Raw genomic sequence first — 17,723 nt, forward strand, 5'->3', positions numbered from 1 at the left:
ACTTTAAGCTGAATTGAAGAAGTCTTATTGAAAAAGCATGGAACAATATTGTAGCTTTGCTTTCCATACAGTATCTCGCCAAGGTCTGTGTTTTTCTGGTTCTTGGAACTTTCCCTTTATTATTGTTTTAATCATCTTGATCAGCATTATTATAATCACAAAACATCAGCCTGAGAAAACGATAGTCTAGTCATTATGTTTCAATGTCACCTTTGTCAACTGAAGCTTAGCTATCATTTGAAATTGCTATATCAATCCTGTGATTAGACGTAATTTGTGATATGACCAGCATTTATAGGTGGGTAGTTTAAAATATAGTAACACCTAAATACTCCCGTATGATATTAATTCTTTCCTCTTAAGTTATTCTGTCCTCCTACTACAAATGTTCTTTGAAAAATATTTTTGGAACGAAATATTTTCTTTTGGTAGGTAATGAAATCTTACTGTATGATCACTAAGTGACATTTATGAATTACTCTAGTAATGTGGAGTCATTTTGTATGTGTCATCAAGGATAGACAAATTCTTTGTAGTCATAGCTTTTTTCCCCTCAAAAATCAGTTACACTTTGTGTGTGTAATTAATGGTTTTCAAAGTGTACCTTTATAATGCCTCAGAAACCTTTGGAATTTACCATCCTAGAAAAATATCTGCCATTTCTGTATTTGTGAAAAAACATTACTATATCTCTTTTATTCTGTGCTAGTTACATTTAAAACAAGATAAACTTAACAAGATTGCTCAGAAATGGAAAGGATTATTCACTACTGGTTTTGCATTCTTCATTTCAGAAGAATAAAAGATAAACTGAGTTAAAAAAATAGGACCAGTTAATGCAGCATAAATGTGATGCATGAAATGTGACATCTCTTTAACATTGAGGGAAAATACTTCTTTCCATTGAGTGCTTGCACTAAATGCAAAATATTGACACATCCCTATTGTATTAAACAAAAGGATTTGTTCAGAAAGATAATCTTATAGAATGGGTGGTATCATGTGATCTTATTAATATTTATGAAATATGATAACATAGTAAAAAGGAGAACTGGGACACAGGCACTATCTTTATAGACCCTATTCATTTCAGCTTCAAAATGTTTTTCATTTCACACATCAGACACTAATTAGCAAATATCTAATTAGTGTTTGAAGATTAATCGCTCATGGGAGTTGAGGCTTTGAGCTTTCATGCATGCAAAAATAGTGCCACTTTAGGTGCATTTATTAAGGTACAGTAACTTTAAATGATGTAACTTTTTTATTTTTCTCTGAAATTGTGTAAATTACAATAAAAAGTAAAATTAAGCTCAAGTAAACGGAGAAGAGAGCTGCATTTACAAAGGAAAAGGCAAGGTCTAGACACAGTAAAAGAATGGCTAAAGTACTTAAAACCTATCCAAAAGTTGGTAAGATTCCAGGGGCAGGATGGGATTTAATGGTAACAGTATTCATTTTTACTTTTCCTGGTGACAAATTATTTGCAAAATTCATATTTAGATTGTACTGGATGAATTATAAAATCTTTTACATTACTTTTGAGATTATAAATCATCTGAACATCTCGAACACAGTTAATAGTGGAACAACTTGTGAAGTACTGTGGAATTGACATGTTTTAAAGTACAGTGTGTTAAAGTTTTTTAGTTCACATACATCATGTTGGTAAATTATTATTCTTGGCAATTCATTGTGTTTCTTTTTAATAAGAGGGACATTAAATATAATATAAACAAACTCTACTTTAATAGTCTTGTGACAGAGTGGATCAATGCATGTAAGAGGAAATGTGGTTGATGCCCAGTAAATAGCCTCGTGCTTGCTTGAGCTAATCACAAAGAACTGCTGTTAAAATAGTTGAAATAAAGAGAAACCAGGTTTCAGTACTTTGCTTCATGGTTTATGGCAACATTAATAAGTTCACCCTGGAGCAATATCAACTAGGACCTAATTTTGAAAATACATTTATTTTAGGTATGCTGTACCTGTGCAAATAATTTTAAAGCTAAAACAATCATACAGTATAACACCTAAATCTACAGGCAGTCATGCAAAAATGCTTGAGGACAGCAATATGGAACCATTTTGACATTAGAAAGTTTGAGAAATTTCCCAAAAGTAAAATGCTTTAAGAAATTAAATGCTACAGTACTTCCAGTATTAAACATATATACTATTTAAATGTTGATAATAATAAACACTGTAGGATTCGTTTAGGTCAAGTTAGGTCCAAAATGAAAGGTTGTACAGAAAGCATTCCAGTATCATCAGCCTTTAGAGTGTTCGGTTTTTGGTTTTTCCCCTTTATTTGTGTATATCTTGAATATCCCCTCCCCCCACCATTTTGTCAGAGCAGGAGGTGTTATGGCAAGGTTTTTTTACTCTGTTCAAGAGTGCAACTTCAGAGTTGCAATAAGGATCAGTTGGTATCAGTATTCTATTGCACTGTCTCTTTCTTCTTTCTTCAAAGGCCGAGCTAATCTCTCTGTCAACTTGAGTGTCCTAATTTATAACTCAACACCCTTAGGCTATATTTCTGCCCCCTTCCCAGTAATTGACATGTCAATGAGAATGCAAGAGCAACCCCCGAATGGGTAATGGGGATACTGAGACACGGCTGTTGTTTTCCTTTCAAAGGATCTCTAACAATGCGCTGAATTGATCCACTGCTGTATGCCTGCTCTTAAGTGCAGTGTCACTCTAGTGGCGAGTCTTTTTAAACTGAAGCCCACTTTTTTGGTAGACCAACATCTAGAGATGTGCTGCTAATAAGGGTATGTGCTATTCCGTGCCCATTATATACTGCAGAATAACAAGCAAACTAAAAATGATCGGCGAGTTTGTTGAATCTTTATGCTAGCTGAACCAAATAATAATGGAAAAGTATAATAAAATAGCTACAGTAGTAACATTCTGAAACTTTTTTCATCTAATCATTTTTATGAAATTGAACACATTGGGCCAGATTTTTAAACATCAGATTATGGCAGACATTTGCCAGTGCCTCAAATACTGGATATGCCTGCACATGGCACGTTACACTTAACTTACATTCAAGTTCATCATTCCAAGATGTGTATGATACAATTGTGACAAGAGAAGTAAAGTTCCAAAGTGCATCCCGAGTATCCCATGATGATTTATTAGCAAACAAGATATTTTAGCCATGGGGAAGATCGAGCCAGTTCAATTGTGTCCCCTTGTTCTTGGTCAATTTGATTCTCACCTCCCTGCAATATGAAAAGGAAAAACAGACACATATTTTTTGTCTCTCTCTTGTATGGTCCTGTAATATATTTAGCATATGTAATACCCTTTAGGCAAAATAGTTTGGCTTAGGCTACCTATGTACTATGTACTTAGGCTACCTATGTACCTAATTTTTTAGCTTATGCCTCCTACTTTTGAACCTTTCTCCAGTGTAAAAATGGTGCTGCAGAAACTCATAGATTTATGGTTCTCAAAACCTTTTAGGTCACCTAAGGGTATTTCTTTTCCAGGGAGAATTAACTCAACCCCTGTAACCTTACTTCTTAACTTAGATTCTTGAGACACTTGTATCTGTCTGAGTAAAATGGAGTTATTGAGAGTTTTCCCAGGGTATCTAAGTATTTATTGGTTTCAGAGTAGCAGCCATGTTAGTCTGTATTCGTAAAAAGAAAAGGAGTACTTGTGGCACCTTAGAGACTAACCAATTTATTAGAGCATAAGCTTTCGTGAGGTGAAGTGAGCTGTAGCTCATGAGAGCTTATGCTCTAATAAATTTTTTAGTCTCTAAGGTGCCACAAGTCCTCCTTTTCTTTTTAAGTATTTATTATATGTCACCACATGAAAAAAAGAAGTACAGAGTTCTTGGAGAACAGACCAGTTTTATTTTGTTCTCCACAGGTTCCAATGTTAACATTAATACTACTGAGCCTTTAGAAAGGACTTTCTGCCACATTCTTTCAAAAAAACCCAAAAAAAGCAAAAACACAGGGTATTTTGTTTCAAATACCTTTAAAAAATGCACTGAATCAGATGAGTAAAAGCCAAACCACTGGTTAATACTTTTTAAATATATTATTTATTAAATATGTGGTGAGAAGAAATAAAAAAAGAACAAAAAATATATTAAGTAAAACTGGGTGAATTTGGGGAGAAATTAATGTGCAATATTTCCCCAGTTTTTTTCATTACTTCTCATCCCCACAACGTTGCTTTGTCAAGAAGTTTTGGAAGACTGTTCCCCCCCCCCCCCCGTTTTGTTGAGAGAAGCATTTTTTGTTCAAAAATGTGCACTTGTGAAAACTCACTTTAACTTGCAGATATGTTATAAAAGCAACTTTTCTCTCTCATGGCCAATTGGCATGTGCAATTTACAAAAAGTCATACCTCAGTGGGGGCAAATCAAGCCCAGCAGATACTACACTTCACAAAAATTGTCCCACAACATCGCTGTGGACTAAGCAAATCTCTCTTCTTTCCCCCCCACCCTGGTTATAGATGGAGAAACTGAGATTTAGTGGCATACTCAAATTCACACTGCACATGAGAGTCAATACCAGATTTAGAAGACAGGTCTCCTGAATGTTAGGTCCTTGACTAATCCACTAGTTTGTAGTTCCCCAAAGGTAGGCGATTTAACCTCTTTGTCCCATTTTCCCCTCTGTTATATGGGGATAATATATTTGCAATAGATATTAAAAATATACAAGAAGTCCACAGCCAAGACGTGGGGATCCAAGAAGATATAACGAACCACAGTCTACAGACCTAGGGCCTCTTTCTCCACTGTGTTAAATTGGTTTTATCCAGTGTAACTTTATTGAAATCAGCGGAGTTACACCATTTAAAACTGGCATAACGAAGTGGAGAATCAGGCCCCTAGTGGGGGGGGGGTGCCACATACCCTATCACTTCACAGCTAATGCCATTCCCCAAAACAATCAATATGTTGCCAGCATAAAAATATCTATAATATCTCTGAAACATTGATGATATATCCAAACTATGAAAAGGGATATATAACATAAGAACCAGTGTCAAAATTTTCAAAAACATGAGCCAAAAATTAGGCTCCTAAATTTGTATTTAGATGCCTACAAATCAGATTTCCAAAAGTGATTTAGGAGCATATTTCCCATTCATTTAAGTGGAACCACTTTTGTGAATGACTGTAAATTCTAGTCTCATATTCTGTTATATTTCATGCTATACTGTACATACTAGAATACTAAACATCAAATTCCAGTAGTCTTAAGATATTAAATTATAATAAAATTGATGTGTTGGGAAACAGTATGCCTCTTAAAATAATGTAGGTGTTTTGTCCTTATTTGATCTGTAAAATTGTGTAAGGGTAGAAGTAGATAATCTCAAACAGTTACGATAAGAATTACAGAAAAACTGGTCATTTTTAATAAAAAGTTCACCTAAAAAGGTATCAGTTGCATTATCTCTGCATGCATTTATTTGCATCTGCCGGAACTATAACCAGGTGTTAGCATCTTCCCACAGAAAGTTCAGATATTTTTCTTTGAATGAAAATGAAAGTTGGAAGTTTGTGAAAGGCATATCTGTGTGGAATTCATAGAATTTCATGTTGTAATGCAGCAAGAAGGCTTGCCAGAAATTGCGTGTTTCAGGGTGATGATGCAAAACTTGACATCTGTTAAATTAACATCTACCTAACATTTTTGCCTTTCAGTCAAATGCATTCAAAAAATTTAAATCTTTTTTAGCTGTCAAAACATTCTGTCACAAGATATTTATTTTTTGTAGAACGGGTTACTTAAGAAAAGCAGCATATGGTTCAGTGAACTGCACCTACACTACAGCTTTAGCTTAGATCTGTACCGCCTACAAACTACTGGAAAATATACATACGGTATGATCACTTTTATTTTAAAATCAACTAAATGTAGCCATACATTTTCTTTGACCTCTGCATCTCTTTTGTAATCTGTTATGCAATCTGTTCTTCTTGGGTGAGAATCCTAGGTATATAGTGCTTTCTGCCTTTTAAATTCTTAATTTTTTGCCTCATAAAAGTAAGGCCTGGTCTACACTAGAAAATTAATTTGGTTTAACTAGGTCTCTCAGGGGTGTGAAAAACCCACACCCCAACTGCCATAGTTAAGCTGACCTAACTCCCAGTGTAGACAGCACTATGTCAACAGAAGAATTCTTCTGTCAACCTAGCTATCCCCTCTCAGGGAGGTGGGTTACCTATGCCAATGGAAGAACCCCTCATTTCGGCGGTGCTAGTGTCTAAACTGAAGCACTTCAGCGGTGCATGCAGCTGTGCCACTGTAGCATTTCAAGCGTACACATGCCCTAAGATAGCAATATAAATATTCCCATTATAACATGTCAAATGCTGGAACTATCCCTGCAGTCATCTCAACTGAAAGCAATCTGAAATTAGTTTCTTTTTAGTTTATTCTGTAGTCATTCATTCCTCTTGCTCATAGAGATAATATTAACAATAAAAAAATGCCAGTAATGACCAAAACAAAGTCTTCAAAGCAATACAAGCGTACACAGTATTGTGATGATCCGACTGTTTATCAAAAATGTCATCTCATTCCAGTGACACACTGTGTGTGTAGCTTTGTGGCACGTTCAGTGCACTTTTAACATAGCCTTTTCAATGATGGCCTGATCCCTACTTAGACAAAACTAACTCTAACTTCACAGATGATTTTGCCTGAGTAAGGATTGAGAGTGAAAACTTGTCCCCACTGAAGTCAGTGGGACTTTAGCCATTGAATTCAATAGGGTCAGGGTGTCATGCTAAGTGTGGATTCTAGGAACAGTTCTTGAACATCTTGCTTTTATTAGCTATAGACAAACTAAAATTGCAGTCTGAACTATTTTAATTATTTCTTGGGGATAAATTTATTGAGTATGCATGTTCTTTATACTCATTTTGTTATTATATAAACTTTGGAAAAAAAGGAGGGGGAGACTAGACTCGTAGCACATAAGAAGCATGTGTGAATGTGAGATATCCTGCTCTGGGAATAGCCTGTAGCTTTCTAGGCTGGTAGAGATTGTAAATACTGAGGATATGACACACTTTACCTCTGGGAAGACAAGAAAAGTGTCACCCACACCATTGGAGCCCTTCAGAGAACATCCCTTATTTGCTCATTCACTGAGCTGCTTCAGTTTAGTTTCAAAGTAGGGAAAGCAATATATAAACTTTGCAATAAATCATGACATTTCATTTGCTATAAATGCAAATTTCTCAAGTGCCCCAAAAGGAATTTCTAGGCCTCCATATCAGTGTCATATTTTCAGAGAAACACAACATTTGAAAATTGAGAACATATGGGGACATACACTGTATGGAAGCATTCACTTAAATGTTACGTATCCTAGATTTGTTATGTAACTTTAATAGTTTTAATGTCATCAATATTTTAAAATGTAGCTTGTTTTACAGTGTAGCCAGCTTTTGAAATTAGATTTCTCACTATTAATTATACACCTCAATATTAGCCTGGTGTTTAAAAATTAGCAGTTAACAATTTTTAAAAAGCCAATTAAGTATTTTTTTGCTTTTCTAACATGTATCTCATGTATCCTGCATATTCTGCAGAACCAATTTTAGAGATGTTTGAGAGAATTAAAAAAATAGTATCCGCTTCTTGTTTCCCTTCTGCTAGTAAAACCAGGTGCCTCAGTTACATAATATGAACTGTACCAGGTCTCAGAGGAAGAGAAAAATTAAGGGCACGTCTTCACTGGCAATATTAAAGGGCTGCCGTGGTAGCACTTTAACATGGTTTGTGTAGTCGCAGCACAGCGCTGGGAGAGAGCTCTCCCAGCACTCTAAAAAACCCACCTCCACAAGGGACGTAGCTACCAGCGCTGGGAGCACGATTCCCAGCGCTGATGCACTGTCTATACTGGCATGTTACAGCGCTGAAGCTTGCAGCGCTCAAGGACGTGTTTTTTCACACCCCTGAGTGAGAAAGCTGCAGCGCTGTAAAGTGCCAGTGTAGACAAGCCCTAGGACTAATAGATGACATCTTCACTGGTTGTAAATCAGTGGAGCTCTGTTGACTTCAGTGGAGCTCTGTGATTTGTACCTGTTGAGGATTTTGGTCCAAAAAAATGTAAAACACCTCAGGCTAAATTCACAAAGGATCAGCATTACAACACCTATTTTGGGTTGCCTGCTACCTAGTGGAATCCACAGCTCCAAGTTACGCAGTCAGGCTATCCGTAAAATGCCTGGGGTGGGTTAGGCGCCTGAGAATAGCCAATAAGCTGAGCAGGCAGTGGCCTAAACTAGCCAGTAGGAAATGCCAAGGAGGGGGTGTGGCCTCAGCTCCACCCCTCAAAGAAAGCTAAGCACCTTAGTGTGAGTCAGAGGGAGGCACCTTATCTCCATCTGGGATTCAGAGCCATGGAATTAGGTACCTTAGCTCTTTCAGACAAAAAGTGGTGTTAGTGACCACCTTTCCCCTCCCTAAACTTTAGGCTACTAGTTAGAAATCTGCCTCATGTAGAGGAGGGATTGAATACCCATCTCAGGAGACTCCAACTGTTGGACTCTGGGAGGTTCTGCGGTGAGTCGATCTCAATCTCTCCTGTTGAAGCAGTTCCGCTTTGTATAAATAATTAAATATTCATTGGACCAGAGAGAGAGTGAGACTGACTGTTACAGTCCAGTGCTTAGATCACTCAGTTGGGATGTGAGAGACTCAAGATCAAATCTCTGTTTAATGACTTACAAAGTGGAATGTCCTCACCATGAGAGATTGAGAAACCCAATGGATAGGGCATTCTCTAGAAATGTGGATTCAAATCCCTGCTATATCTCAGGCAGTGATGAGAACACAGATCTCCCACATCCTCAGTGTGTGCTCTAACCATGCAACTAAAGGTTATAAGTAGGGCAACAGCTCCGCCTCCTCCTCCTCCTGTGTTTGTTGCAGGGTCCAGCTTGTAAGGTGGCCTCTGAGAATGCCTACTGGATCAGGTGAGAAAGGCAAGGGAATGTCTTTTTTGAGGATCCCACTGGGGCTTAGGCATTAGCTTAGGTGCCTGGGTGTCAGGATACAGGTGGCTGTGCACATGTTCAATGGCAGATTTTGAAGTGCCTAAGGGACTTGATCAATGGAAACTTACTGATGTCTGACATCTAAGGCCCATCCAATGCTTGAGGCAAGTACTGTTGTGAAGCTGTGAATCTCTCCTTCCCAATGTAATAAAGTTCCTGTTTCTAGTCTTGCAGGGCTAGGGTGACCGGATGAAACAGATAAAATATCGGGACACATGGGGAAAGCAAAAAAAGCGGCCGGAGTTGCCGAAGCAAAAAAAAAAAAAAAACGCCGGAGTGGCCAAAGCCGCAATATCGGGACGCGGGACAAAGAACTAAAAATCGGGACAGTCCCGATTTTATCAGGACGTCTGGTCACACTATGCAGGGCTAAAAGATGCACACTTTTAAAGCCTTGGCATTTTTAGGTATAGAAGACCTGTCACTGGTCTAGAAATGAAACTTGCCTTTTCTCAAGGCAGTTGCGGTGTTGGCCAAAATACCATTTAATGTCTAGTACAGTTTCAAGAATATTTTAGGAACCCCTCTTAGGCATAACTGTATGTATTTTCACTTTTTTTTTTAGCATCATTTCATAAAAGCAAATTTATGAAGTGGTAAACCATCCTGATCAATAAAAAGAGAATCTTATCAGTGTGCTAATAGTTAAAATGTGATGGAAACTGTAGTCATATCCTTACCATGTTGTAATGCTCCATGGCCCGACTCTCATTTCACACTGGTGTAAACTGATTGAAAGAGAGACAGTGCTAATGTACAGTGTAGTCAGACTATTAGACCAGAGGGGTGCTATTCAAATAGGGTAAAAACAATTCTGATATAAAACTGAGTATTTAGGAGCAGAGATACCCATGTTCAGGACAAAGATTTAAAGAAAATATGAAGAGGAAGAAACCAATAAACCGATATAATGCATTTATGCTTTAAAAAGTACTTCCCTCTTTCTCCCTTCCACCTCTTCCAATCAGTTTTTCACTGCTCTGAGGAGGCAGATGCTCACAGATATTGTGAGCAGAGCGCAAAAAGGTCCTTTCAAGTAATTGTTTTGTGGTTTTGTTCCCAGCGTCTCCTCTTTCAGCTTCCCTGTGAAGTATCATGTCAATGTCTAGCTTCCCTAGTGTATTCATATATCTGGAATAAAACCTTTCTCCAGTGTGGTCAGAGTTGTATCTACTGAGTGGGCACTCTCGTGCATGTGGCATTAATAATAATTTTAAAAAAACACACTGGAACAAGTGCACACTGTGATTTTTTTTAAAGGTACATTAAGTAACAATTTAGCCAAATAATAATGAATAACATCAAAGTTCTGTGCAAGTGTTAACTATTAAAACATCACAATTAAGGCTGTGAGGTAGGTAAGTATCATATCGCTATTTTACAGATGGAGAAACTCAAGCACATAGCACTTAATTGACTTCCTCATCTTCCTACAGTGAATCAGAGATGGGATTAGAACCCAAACTCCTGACACCTAGTTGTGCAATTGGTCAGTTAGAATAGATTGTCTCCTAACGACTAAATGAATGAAAATACTTTTTTTTAAACACCATCCTACTGAATTTTGAGAGCTCAGCTTTCAGTGCTGGTCTCTGGTTTTGTTGATACAGTTTTGTATCTGCAAATTACTGCACCTATATTTTTGCATGCAAAAATTAATTGTGGGCTCAAAAATTAGTAGTAAAGACATCTACCTCTTTCTGTCCACAAATTAAATTACAAAATCAAAACGTTTTCTGGAAAATGAGAAACTGAGTTAATGCCCAGTCCAAATCAGATCCCCAAATGACAGAGAAACATAGTCCATATTTGCTTATTGTCATGTGACTATACAAAGTGTTGTTTCTGTGCATGACTCTGCTGTGTGCATAGTCATTAAGAAGGAGCTGTGCATACTGATATATTTGACTTCTAAGGAAGATATCCTGTCTATACATTACAATTGTTGCTGCTTTGTTTTGGGTTCTGGACAGTACTTGAGGTAGATGCAACCTCTCTACTACTGAGTGATTGTTTGATGAGGGAGTAGATAGCATCTGTCACGTGAAAGCACAGACTGGAAAGATTAAATTAAGTCAGGGCTTTCTCATTCCCGTCATCCCCAACGGGCAGTTCTTACATACTACCCAGAATAATAAATCCCTCTCTGGCATAGTCATGTTCCAGTGTGTCACTGAATGAGCAAACAGAGCAGATTCAGAAATTGCAGTCAGAGACTACGTATGTATAACTACAATGTTTTTAGAATATGGAAGATTGCCCTCACTCTTGCTTTCTGCAATATACATACAACAGAAGAATATGAAAGACTTTGTTGAAGTTATAACTCAAGTTTATTGTTAGACAAGGGAATTAGTTGAGATAGAGCCCCAATAAATGTTCAAAGTCTGGGACATTTAGTCAAGATATTGGAAGAGCTCCTTGTGGTCAAACTGTGAAAGCACAGATGACTCAAACAAGGATCTTATTACATTTTCTTGTTTGTATGTTGTTCTAGTACATTTGTACAGATTATTTGTTTCTGTCTCCCTCTGTTGTTCAGGCTCTGAGACATTTTTCCTTTTCATCTGCTTCAAGCCCAGAAGAATTAAACCAATCAGCGAGCAGGAAAATTAGATTGTAATGAGATATTTAATTTTTACTGGTTAGTTGATTTAATTTGAAGCTTTCAATTCTGATTGGCTTTGAGTCAAATATAGAATAAATTCCAGTTTTGTCTTCAACAATGATCAATTGAAGTCAGTATAATCCCAGATATTTGATTCTCTATTCTAAAGGAAGGGGGAAAGAAAGAAACCCCGTGATCTATTGGTTTTGTTTAAATGGATTTAATTTCTTGTATTCCAACATGTTTTGCCATTTTACAGCAAACTGTACAACTGTGAACCCATTGCTCTCTGCCATCAGGTTGTGTTAATTTTTCTTTTCGTGCAGTAGCAGAGCTCACAATCTATACCTGACACTTGAAGAAAAAAACTGTCTGTTTCTTCAGGCATCTTGCAGTGTTGTCATGCTGATGACTGAGGCTACTGGATTACCATTAGTGTTGGCCCTTTGGCATCTATTTTTGATCATTTAGCCTTGCTGAGTTCTTCTGGTTTTCCATGTGCCGTCAAGGCAACAATGGCTATCCAGATGATCTTGCTGTTTTCTATCTTTTCTGGAGCTCTTTCTCAGTTCACACGTTGCCAATTTCTGGTTTACATCAAAAGATTGCTCTCCTCTCTAGCCTTAGAAGGCGCATCCTGTGAGTCAAACTGCATTCCATAACTTTTTGGATCCTGCTTCTGTATGCCCTATATCACTTTTGCTGTCCCCCAAGATGAAATTTGCATTCCTTTAACTCAGAGTAGAATGAAATATTGGCTAGCCCAGGGGTGGGCAAACTATGGCCCAGGGGCTGCATCTGGTCCTTCAGACGTTTTAATCCGGCCCTCGAGCTCCTGCCAGGGAGCGGGTCCAGGGCTTGCCCCACACCGGTGCTTCAGCCAGGGACTGGCTTCACATGGCTCCTGGAAGCAGTGGCATGTCCCGCTTCTGGCTCCTATGCGTAGGAGCAGCCAGGGTGCTCTGCACATTGCCTCCTCCGCAAGTGTCGCCCTCGCAGCTCCCATTGGCAAGGAACCATGGCCAATGGGAGCTGCAGGGGCAGCGCCGGTGGATGAGGCAGCACACTAAACCGCCTGGCTGCGCCTCTGCATAGGAGCCGGAGAGGGGACATGCCACTGCTTCTGGGAGCTGTTTGAGGTAAGCGCTGCCTGGAGCCTACACCCCTGACCCCCTCCTGCACCCCAACTCCTTGCCCCAGCCCTGATCCCCCTCCCACCCTCCAAATCCCTTAGTCCCAGCCTGGAGCACCCTCCTGCACCCCTGATCCCCAGCCCCAACCCAGAGCCCATACCCCCAGCCGGAGCCCTCACCTCCCCCATCACGCAGTCCAAACTCCTGCCCTAGCCCGGAGCCCCCTGCTGCACCCCAAGCCCCAATTTCGTGAGCATTCATGGCCCGCCATACAATTTCCATACCCAGATGTGGCCCTTGGGCCAAAAAATTTGCCCACCCCTGGGCTATCCTATCGTCTGAGGAGCCCACCATACTATTTGCTCCTTCGTCACATGACCAATTATTTTATTTGTTGTTGCTATGAAAAATAGGTTGGTGTTTGAAATCTTGGCCTTTAATTTGGTATATAGGGCAGCCTATTATGCAGTCGAGTACTCCAATTTCTTTCCTAGAGCTGTATGAAAGTGGTGGCTCTTAATAAAATTTCACTCTAAAGGCAATCACTCTCCAGTGCTTAAGTCCCACATCCCACCTGACCCCTCCCTTCCTGCCCTGCTCCCCTGCAAACTGAGGTATTTTTTTGGTGGGAAAGGGAGCAGCAACAGCGGGGCTCAGGGAGAAGATGACCCTATTCCAGAAGCTCTGGACCCCCTACCCCGTTTCTCCCTTTCCCCCTCAGGAGCAGAGAGACAGCCCCAGGCAGGGAATATGGGAGCCAGTAGCTTTTCTGGGTGGAGTGGGGAGAGGACACAGCCAGCAGGGTAAGTCACTTTACTTTTCATCAATGGCAGGGGAAGGAAGTGTAGTGGGCTCTGAGCTGTTCACAGGCTTCACTTCCCCCACCCCATGAAAACTGTACTCACCAAGCCTGGACATTCTGGCTTCCCCCTACCCTCATGGACAACTCTGTGTCCTCCTGGGCAACTGGGATTCTGCTCTGTGCTCCCTATAGGGATGAGGGGAGAGAGGAGCGGCAGGGACCTCTTTGGAGGCAGCAGCAATGGAGCCCTGCAGAGTGGCAGGGCCTAACCTAAATTAATAATATTGGGGAAAAGGAGGGGGCTAAATGTAGTTGGCCTATTGAACTGCATAGGGTACTTCATTGTATTGGTACCACCAGATGGATTGGGAATGCGGGGCAGGTGCTAACTGAATGGCATTAGTAGCAGGGTGGTGTAAAGTGTGTGGGTGTGTATGTGGGAGGACTGATTCAATTGCACTGCTACCAGCTGGGTTGGGAATGGGGTGGAGAGATGGAGCTGCCTTAACTGTATAATGGGGAGTGGGAGATACAAAATAAATTGTAAATAGGAACCTGGGCAAGGGCCCCCCTCTCCATGCCCCAAAATTGACTGCAAAAAACATTTATTTTTTTCACATAGTGTAGAAACATCCTTAAGAATCATTTTTATAATTACAAAGTCCACATTTGTTATCTATAAACTGTGAACTAAAATCTGTAAAGTAGTATGCAATGCTGATCAAAGAATGGGTGTCCAGTTTTTTGGTTATTTGTCATCCATTTTGATGGCTTGGGTCACATATTGGCAGCAGGTCTGACTGTTGAGATACGGTTAGAGTGGAGCAGCCTCGGTGGTAACAGAAGATAGAAAATATTCAGAGTCATAAGAAAACGCATAATTTCCAGTCTGATCCTACAGCCAAAAACAGATGTTGCAGAATAATGTGTGGGTTGAAGAGTGCACAGCCATTAGTGAAGACTTGTTCCCAACCCCCTTCCTCCTTAATGTTTATTACAGCCCCAGATTTCTGATACGATCTTAGCATAACTAAATAAGTGACAATATAATTTGCTGTTCTTATGTCCACAATTTTAATTTTGAGATTTACTGGATTAGAAATGGAGGACTTTATTTCATCTCTCATATATCCTTTACTTGCTTTGTGTTGTATAGAGACATAACTAGCATCAAGAAACCAGTCACTGGAATTTCATAAAGTCTGAAGAAAACAGAATGCTAACAGATCCTGAGTGCAGTTTGGAGGGGCTTTAACACACCTTTACACAATCCACAGGATATTTTTAAGGAAGGGAGATGATGTGTTTCTGATGCCAGAGCAACCATTAGTTTCCAGTAGTAACACTGGGCAATTGTGGCAGTTGGGGATCACCTGGGTATAAGAGAGCATTGGCCACTCCTCCCTTCCTCTGACCACACCCTGTATGCCAGTACCTCGGAGATGGTGGCATAAGAGCTGACACCACTGGAACATTCCCTTAGACTGGACAAGTCCTTTAGTATGCAGATAAGGGGGCTTTGGGAAAACTTTGTGGAACCAGCATGGTGCAAAACTGCTCTAATGTAGCTGAGAATCAGGCTGTTTCCACCTCCCCACCCCCGTCTAGTTTAGTGGTTACAATTTTTGGGAAGGGATTGATTCTCTTTCTTTTCTTTTCTTTTCTTTTCTTTTCTTTTCTTTTCTTTTCTTTTCTTTCTGAATTTGGTCTAAATTATTTTAGGGTAGTGTATGTGTATATAAATATGCACACATGCATAGGTATGTGTCATAAAGTTAAATGGCCCTCAATCTGCACTGAACGAGTTTGAGACAATAGCTCTATACACCAAGTAAAGTGTTAATTTCTGTGCAGTACCTATGGTTCTACTGGTAAAATTAAGGAGTTGAGGATTGTATTATGCTTTATTCCTACTGTGAACAGAATTAAGCAGACACCAATTTACACCTCATTGTTAAGAGTAGCTGATTTTTCCAAAAGTGAGACCACTTTGTATATCCTTTGTAATTAAGCCAAAGGAGGAAAAAATTACTTTTTTTCCCCTTCACTGCAAATCAGGAAGCAAATATTTAATGTTGAATGAGTTCAAATGCTAAAACATACATCAGTTCTGGGGGAGGGGGGACAAAACAAAGCTTGATTCTATCTTCTACTGCACTGGAATATTAGTCATTCCAGTTTCCATGAAATGTTTTGTTTCACAAAACAGAATAACAACTGACTAATTGATACTGTGTGTGTGGCAGGGAGGGAGGGACTTTCAGAGGTTGGAATTTCAGTTTCATTTGGCCTGAATAGCCCGTATCGGTAAATGACAAATTGCACCGCACTACAGTAGGCCATCATGACCCAGCCCTGCAAACCCTTATTCACAGGAGGAGACCCACTGATTTCAGAGAGACTCCTTGCATGAGTAAACATTAGTAAGTGAGTAAATGTTAGCAGGATAGGCCCTCAGTATCCTGACCTTTTAAATATGTCACCCAGCCACTTGTATCCTATTTAAATTAGTTTGGAAACTTTTTGTGGTAGAGGATTGAGTTTTACTATGCATCTCTATGGCACTTTTCAATATAGGGCTCCGATCCTAAGGGGGTCTCTATCTAGTTGCTGCTGTAATACAAATAATAAATAATAGTGACAATAATAATATTTATGAATATATCAGACTCTTAAAAATAAGAAATATAGCACTAACTTAAACATGACAGATTGACCGTTCTAGTAACTTACATCTTATCCACAAAACAGGTATAATATAAGCTCTCCATTTGACCACATCAACATACTTCAGTGTCTAGGGAAGAAAAGATAGAACAGTCTGTGTTTGTTCAGGCCCCAATTCAGCAAGATTTCTGACATTATGAACATGAGTAATCCTACTGAATTCAGTGGTGCTTAAAGTCATGTGCGTAAAATTAAGCACATACTTAATACCTTGCTGAATCTGGGCCTCAGTTCTCGGCTTCCCTATCCAGACTAGTAACTGGGTGTTGTCACTTTCATTTAGATGATGTAACATGAACACCTGTCCACTAGGAAAAAAAACCCATTTTGTGTTAACAGCAAGTGGTCTGTCCAGGGTGTCCTCAGGTCCTTACTTTCAAGGTTAAAATTGAACTTGTGACTTAAAGATGAAAGTGTCTATCCTGATGTGAATTCCCTGAACTATTCTTCCTCCTTGCCCTTTATGTGCTTAGAAATTTTTGATGTCATCTTCCTGTGCTTTAAATGTCAGCAGATGTTGGAAATAGTGCAGTAGTCCTCCCTCATTGCTCTTTAAATACTTTTCATGCTGAGTAAACAAGCCTAAAACAAAGGTCTTTTTAGTGCATAGCAGAACATTTAACGTAACAGATTAGGCCCTGAAAATAAACAAATATTGTGACTTGAGAGTATTTTTGTGAGAATTAGATAAAACCATCATGGGGAGCACTTTTAATTTAATTTATGGCATTGCATGATTTATCATATTTTGCCCCATAAGCATTCTTCAACTGATCACTTTTCATTAATGATCCACAAAGATGATAAAATCCATAGGAAGCTGGGACAGCTGACACTGGGCAGTACAATATAATGAATAAAAGAGGGACAACAGAACACATAGCTGTTAAGACCAGTGACTTAAACATTCATGTTACTTTGGATTCACATATCTATTTCCTCTGGCAAAAAAAATAAATAAAATCAGAGTTAGAGTAGCATCATATTGCATAGCTTTTTTTTATTACTCCAAGCCAAATCCCTGCATCCTTTACTCATGTGAGTCATCCTCTTTGTCAACGGTACAGCTCACATAAGTAAGGGTTGCAAGCTCAAGCCTTTATTCAGCCTGTTTCTTTAAACAGGTGTAAGATTTCCATTCCGGAGCTGAACCTGCTCCCACTGAAGTCGGTGCCCTCATATTAACTTCAAGGAGAAGGACAGGGCACTTAATCAGTTTTTAAATTAGTTTTACTACTTTTATTTTTATGTTTAAAAATGACTAAAACTAAAATCAGGAAGATGGAATTCATAGGAGAAGGAAAATATGGAGTCTATCCAGCAGGTTGAGAGAATTTTTTTTTCTTTCTGCAAGATTAGGTTTCTTAAATGTCATGAACTTGGTGTTGCACA

General features: G+C 39.2%; 1 protein-coding gene across 13 annotated transcripts in view; it reads left to right on the plus strand.

The window, feature by feature from the left end:
• The window catches only part of TENM2 (teneurin transmembrane protein 2), an 806,981-nt gene that overhangs the window by 220,261 nt on the left and 568,997 nt on the right, over window positions 1-17,723 (plus strand). For 4 of the 13 annotated variants that reach the window (XM_077823695.1, XM_077823696.1, XM_077823699.1 and 1 more), the window contains one exon: window positions 14,923-14,933. The exons of 8 other annotated variants lie outside the window; for them this stretch is intronic. In XM_077823695.1, coding sequence (XP_077679821.1) covers window positions 14,923-14,933 — 11 coding nt within the window. Of the gene's footprint in view, window positions 1-2,581; window positions 2,598-14,922; window positions 14,934-17,723 lie in introns of all 13 variants that reach the window. One more of the 13 variants, XM_077823697.1, reaches the window with a different exon arrangement.

The sequence above is a fragment of the Eretmochelys imbricata genome, chromosome 8 (assembly GCF_965152235.1).
Source record: "Eretmochelys imbricata isolate rEreImb1 chromosome 8, rEreImb1.hap1, whole genome shotgun sequence".
Lineage (NCBI taxonomy): Eukaryota > Metazoa > Chordata > Testudines > Cheloniidae > Eretmochelys > Eretmochelys imbricata.